This window comes from Vigna radiata, chromosome 9 (assembly GCF_000741045.1).
Source record: "Vigna radiata var. radiata cultivar VC1973A chromosome 9, Vradiata_ver6, whole genome shotgun sequence".
In the NCBI taxonomy this organism is placed as follows: Eukaryota; Viridiplantae; Streptophyta; class Magnoliopsida; order Fabales; family Fabaceae; genus Vigna; species Vigna radiata.
The window spans coordinates 13,862,060-13,869,189 of record NC_028359.1 but is presented as its reverse complement, the minus strand read 5'-3'; the positions used below and the strand labels follow the sequence as shown (position 1 = coordinate 13,869,189).

General features: G+C 33.2%; 1 protein-coding gene across 1 annotated transcript; it reads right to left on the bottom strand.

Moving 5' to 3' along the window:
- Positions 1-867: 867 nt before the first annotated feature.
- Positions 868-6,897, bottom strand: LOC106774344 (RPM1-interacting protein 4). The gene is made up of 5 exons (XM_014661303.2): positions 6,763-6,897; positions 6,560-6,618; positions 2,166-2,678; positions 1,577-1,765; positions 868-1,256 (listed from the first exon to the last, which is right to left on the bottom strand). The coding sequence occupies exons 2-5, from the start codon at positions 6,563-6,565 to the stop codon at positions 1,227-1,229; spliced, it is 738 nt and encodes a 245-aa protein (XP_014516789.1). The 5' UTR covers positions 6,566-6,618; positions 6,763-6,897; the 3' UTR covers positions 868-1,226.
- Positions 6,898-7,130: the final 233 nt, after the last annotated feature.

Here is a 7,130-nt window from a genome sequence, read left to right as displayed (position 1 = left end):
GTGAAAAATATACTTTTGTTGTGTTTTGGATTAACACATTCCATAAATTTTGACTTCCAAAATACAAAAAATCACAAGGCAAAGTTAACTTCTGACTTTTTAAATTACACAATCAAACATAATATATGAAGTGATTATGCATTTAAAATCAAGTATGGACTTTATAATTTTAAGTCAAACTTTCTAAAAAGACACTTCAAAATATACCATCATTCTCAGATTATACAATAAATTCTTAAGAAATTCGAAGTATTGTCCAACCTAGAAAAATGAATGCTGTTATGTAAACAAACGAAAAAGAATATTTGCATTTTGTAAAATTTAAAAAGAATTAATGAGTTATCATTATATATTGTAATTCAAAAAATAAAGCATACGTTATTTACTTATTATGTTTGTTCCGTGTAAGAGATATTGAATAAATAAAAAATTAATAAGAGGATACAAGAAAATTAATGACTGTATGTTGCATATATTGAGAAATAATTATACATAAAAGCAATTTTGAAAAAAAAAATACACACACCAAATCTTATTATATACTGTTAAAGATGAATGAATTTCCTAAAGAAATATAAAAACATTATTAGAAAGAAAGAAAAAACTTTTATAGAGTAATCAAAGGGGGACCATTATGTTGAACAGGTGAAACATTAAAATAGAATATGAACTTAATAACATTAAAGGATTGCTTATATACTTTTTTTTAAGATTGCTTTTAAGAGAGACAAATAAAAAAAAAAATCTAGAAATTAAAGTGAATTTATACACAAGTTGATTCTGACTAGAAAATTTTCAAAGTATGAGATTGATCTGAATTTGTGATAACTCCTAACATATACACAATAGAACTGAAGTCACAACCCATGAATTCAATGGAAAAGAATTATATAACCAATCTCCTTCTATATCTCAGGTACATACAGTTAATTTGAATTGTAAAGCATAACAGTGGCACAACAGAAGGCTCAATAAGAGCAAAAAGGACAAAGAAAAATCACAATCTTGCATGCAGAGAGCAGAGAGTTGCATAAGAGTAACACAATCTTGTTGAATATTAGAAAGAAACAAAAAGAAAATGAAATGGCACAAAGTAGCTGCAATAAATTTACTTCATTGATGTCTTCTTCCGGAGATAGAGCCTTGGATATGTACAAGAATTACACACACCTCATGACCATTCACAAAAGTATCTTTAACATCATTCACACTTCAAGTCCAAGAAATCATTTTTTGCCCCAGGCAAAGCAGCAACACTGAAGAAGGAAGAAATGGCAGAAGATAAGCATTAGTATGTAGAAACTCAAAACTAACACATCTAAGGTTTGTTTGGAATAAGTACTTCTAAAACGGAACAATAAGAACAAAAGTTAAAATCATCTTCTTTTTATATGTAGAAACTCTCTCATGGATTCTTATATATTTTTACTTCTAACATGTACATAAACTAATTTTAACTGGTGAAAGAGATCATTTCACTTTTTCTTCTTATTTTTCTCATCTAGAAGTACTTATGGAGAAGCTCGTTCAAACAAATCTCTAATATCTCACTGTAAGTCAGGTGTAGCAGGAGTACCTGGACTTTGTCATCAGTGAATTGGCCCTTGTTATGTTGTGGTCTATCGTTAGGCGTGCCCGGAACTTGTGCCGGCCCTCCCTGTCTCTCCTCCCTCACTTTGTTGAAAATGTGTGTAAAGCCATCTGCTGAGGCTGGGTTGTTCACATCCCAGTCACCAAACTTAGGAACAGCTGCACCTTTATCTGGCTGCATTGTCAGAATGTCAAAATCATAAAGATGGTGTTTCACCAAAAGAAAATCTCACCAACAAGGTCAAATTTTTGGTACTATAGAAGAAACAACAACAAAGGCCTTATCCAACTAGGTCAGTTTGTGGGAAACAGATTCTCTGCAGACACAAATACAGAAAGAAAAAGTAACTGAAAAAATTTGGACCCTCAGACATTGAGCTGCCTTTTAACAATAACAGATCCTAATCCCTGAGGTTGACTACATTGATACATTAATCACATAATGCCAATAGATCTAGTTAAAGACCAAATTTTTATGAATACTATTTTGGCCTACTTACTACATGTACAAAATTTCTATTTCTTTTTATCAAGCCATGCATGGTAAAACAAAGGAAGTAGAAAAGGAAACTAACTGTTTCATCTCCCCTGTTAGCCTGTCTTAACCGAGATCTCCCTGGTGTTCCCTGGATGTTGTCATATGAATTCTTTGGTTCCCATTGGGGACTGTCTCTGCCAGGGGGTCTGGCCTGGCGATGAAGTGGTGAACGCTCAATGCTGTGGTCAGACCCAACACTTTGCGTAGAATGTCTTCTACGGTTATCGGCAGAAGTTACTCCGTGACTTCTGCTGCTAGTCCTATTGCTTACATTGTCATGACGAGCTGGAGAGTCAATGAAATGCTTAGGATCATCTTCCAAAGGCAGTGATCCCTTTCCAGATGGATCCTCTGAACTAACTCTGGGTTTGGATGGAGGTAGTTGCTCAGATGATGGATTGTCAAGACCTAAATCAGAATTTTCTTCAGGGTCATTTGGATTTATTATTCTTGCACCAGTTCGGCCTTTCCGGGCCTTGTCAAAATATGCTGTATAAGGAACATTCTCTCCACTATCCCAATTGCCAAATTTGGGTACATGAGAACGTTGCTGCAGAAGTGTCACATTCAGAAAAGCTTGTCAAGCAAAGTTTGAATAAATAAACACCAGAAAATATCCTATCCCTACTCATAATCAAGAATCAGAATCATTAGCAAAGCAAATAACAACCAAAAAGTAGTAATGCTCCTTTTGTTTCAATGCTAAAGGGGATACACATTGTTACTGTCAGGTAAGGCCACAAAATTGATTATCAAAGATATCAGCAACGTCAGGTAACTGCTACCCTTTTAGCAAGCTGGTGTAGATCACACCAAATCTTCCAGTATCATGGAATAAAGGGATAAAATCTCAAAGAAAACTCAATCTCAAAATTAAATGGATAACACTCCAAAATATGCTATGTCCAACTATAATATAAAGTGCAATCTTCAATCTCAGACACTAGCTTCCAACCGGGTACCAAAGTAACAGCACAAGCACTCACAACTTAAATAAAAGGAACAACCTAATTGAGTTTAGAAGTTCCTTTTGCATTTCCTCAAGAAATACTGTGTAAGGTCAGGCATTCCCAATAAGACCAACTTATGGTATTCACATAACTTTATTTGATAGAATGCAATAGTGCATACACTAAAGCAGGAAAGAAACAGCCAAATAGCAAAGTAGTGTTTTTCACTGGTTGTTAGTAAGGAAAAAAGCAAAGCAAACAAGGAAAAAACACTGGGTTTTGTGCATAATTTTCTCATCAAATGCCCAAGAAAAGAAATAATGTGACAAATATAACTCTTAGAAAATGAACTTTAACTCTATCTTAATCTCACAAAATTATGTTATAAGGTAAGATTTGCACTCATTTATATACTATAATTTTGTTATATCTCTAAATGATGTGAGATCTTCAACAATAACGATCTACACATACTAATTAAATTAAATGAAATGACAATTTTATATAACATATTATACATTATTTTAGAAATATGAAAAAGAAAGGGTATAAATGTCATCATATGCAAAGAAACTTCTTATTCACTCTTCCATCCAATTAAACAAGCAAAGGAAGAACACAACTTTTCTCCTTTATCTTTTTTTCTTAATGCAGACAACTTAAAAATCTACTCTCTTTTTTCTCATGATATCTATTTTCTTCTTTTTTTTTCATATTAGTTATTACTTTCCTTGTCCAAACAGAGTGTGTAAATTCGTGTAGCACTCTAGATAAACAAATGCTAAGGCCAAAAGTTGTTCCTCTGCCCATGAAGGAATGTTTATGTAATTATCCGTTTCATGTATGGCCATTTTGGCTCAAACATGATTTCAGATGTGTTTTTAATGAAAAATAAAAATAAAGAAACAGAAGCAATCGGAAAATTTTGTTGCCAAAGTTCTTTGTAGGTTAGTAACTGTTACTGTACAAAAAATAAGTCATTGTTGACTGCAAATTACAATACATGATTATCACAATTTTCCAATCTTTTACATTTTAGTACAAAATATATGGAAAAATCTTGATCTGACCTAGACATTAAAAGCAACTCCAAACCTAAATGTTTTGTGATGAGAAACACGTTGGGAAAAACAATGAGATGATAAATAAAATAAACTCCCTTGTACATGTACAAGTTCAATTTGCTTTCTTCCTCATAAATCATCAAAACCTTGTCACTGTAATCACTTATCCGTTTATGGACTCACAAGTTATACAAACACGTATTATGGCTTGTCATATAAATGTAGAAGGTGAATTCCTTTCTGTCTATTGTCAAAGACAAGTTCCTACTTCTCAAGAAATGTCATCACATATCAAAAGACAACTTATTCATACACATCCTTGTTTCCAGAATGCTCTATAATAACTTTCTTGATAACCTCCTAATGCGTATGCTACATAGGGCTTTGGAACATGAAAATGATAGAACAGCTGAAAGTGGAAAATTGGCCTTCATAAATGTCAATCCATATCTGAAATTCATTTCTCTCTTTCCAAATAAATCTTAAAATAATGTTTTCTACTCTTTTTGCTAAACTCTAGCAGGGAATTTATGGTATTCGACCATAAAAATCGCAACTATTTTAATTCCTTAAAAAGTCATAAAATCAGTATTTGGCCCCCCTTAACATACCACACCAAAATCGAGATTGTTCAGATATATTTTAGTAAGAGCTATCAAATTATCCTATTTCTGTGCACCATTTAACTATCAAGAAAAAATATTGGACACAAGCTGTTGTGTATCTTGTCCTTGTTTTTTAACATCTGAAATGTATAAAATTAAAAATGTGACATGTTAAACATAACATGTAGACCAACTCCACATTGAGTTCGTGTTGATCTTTGAGGAAATGGGCTCTTGAATCTAAATTTAAGAACCAAAATGCAATTAGGCAGTGACAATTAATTAATCAATTATAACAATTAGGACTGGTTTTGCAACAATAGTATACTCATCCTTTTTTTTTTCATAAAAGGCAACAAAATAACATCATTATAAGGGAATGACATCCAACTAGGTTAGCACCTCATCCCTCAACAATCATATGCTTGCTGAGGATGGGTAAAAAAAACAGAAACAGAATACAAACAAGCATGGGAGAGCCAAACCAAAACCCATGGAATCAGAAAATTCTATACAACAAGTAATCCAAACTTGTTCCTAAAAAAGTCATTGTTGGAAGTCTGACATCGACTAGAGATAAGACCAATTCAGTATATATAAGTAGGTGTAAACCTCACCTTACAAACCGATTTTTTAAGGTTGAATTAAACTTAAAATCCACTTCTAACCGTCATGCCTAATACAATCAGGTATATTTTCATACCAAGTGAAATCTTGCTTCAAATCCACCTCAATGCTTGCAAGACTATCAACACATTTATTCCCTTCTCTAACAATACTTGAAACTTTAAAAGTTGAACATTTACTCATAGCTATGCAGTGCTTCCATCTCCTTCTATAACACCAAGGAACAATATTAGGGTTACCGAAGGAAGTAACCACTATTATAGAATCACTTTCTAGCCATATATAAGACCGGCCTTTAACCAACCTCAACTCAATGGCAAGCATAGAACTGACATTTCAACTCTTTTTTGCGCTTAACTGCTCAACATACAATACCATTTAACATTGCAGATCTTATCTCCAGAAAAAAATATGCATTTCATACGTAACACTTACTGATGTAAACATTTAGACACCAAAACCATAGTTAACAAAACCCATGTGCATATTCCCTTCTAAGTCAGAAAAACAAAGAGTACAAATCCAATGCAACAAATTCTGAAGTGAACACTGCAATTCATACGCTTTATTTCTATAAATTAAACGTGGAATCATCGCAAAAGAACCTCAATTTGTCATATTTAGATTCATCCAAAACAATACTAACAAGTCTCAAACACATCAAACAGCAAATTTCACTGTATAGTTACATGATCCACGCCGAACAAAGAATAAGGCAGAACTGAAACAAGCCTCCATTCAGTAATCACAACGCTGTCAAATTGTTAACGAAACATGATTTGCGAAACTACCGGACTAAACAAACAAACAAAAAAAAAAAAAAAAAACTCCACTCAATAAGATCCCGACTTTATTGCTTCATATGCTTCCAAGAAGCAGTAAGATAAAGCTGCTAATGGCTGATTTGTGTGTGGAGAGACAGAGTTGACCAAAAAGAGCAAGCCCCTAAGTTTGGTCAACCATATATCAAAGCTTGAGAAGATGAACAAAAGAGATAAACAGTGAAGAAGAAAAACTTCACCAAACACAGGATGATACACACCATAATATTGGAAGAAATTGAAACCAAGCTGAGATTCCCTTACCCTTCTCCACAATTTTCACAGCAATCACACACACACATGAAAAACAACCAAACCATACCAAAATGAAAAAGAAAATATAATAGAAAAAAAAAATACTTACTGCCATTTCTTTCTAAACCAAGCTTGGAAACCCAGAAATGGAAAAGCAGAAATTTTTCCCTGAAAACCAAAAAAAAAAATTCAGCCTTTTCGGTCAGACCCAGATGAGGTAAAAATTGAGAGAACCCAAAAAGCTCCTCCACAGAATTCAAAGACCCAGCAAGAGAGAGAAGGAGAGAGCTTTAGAGAGAGAGGTTTATCAACCGTTGACCGGCGCCACCGGTAATGTTTGACTATTATTTTCCTGTCTGTAATTTCAATGTTTTTCTTCTCTGTTTCAAATCTCTTACACCTCGCGAAGTCGTACACAGCTTTAAGATTTTTTCAAAGTAAAATATGCAATTACTCTGTCTATGTTCCTGTTTCTACTACTTCCAAATTCATGCTTAATAGATTAATACACAATATGACATATTGCTTTAAAATATATAGTGAATAGTGCAAAACCTCTTCTCCCAAATCATTTTATAATTAACCACCATGCACATGTGTATGAATTGGCCAAGATTAACCTTAATTAGCAATTTTAATATGTTTATAAATTCTCTGTTCAACAAACTTCTAGAAGCATT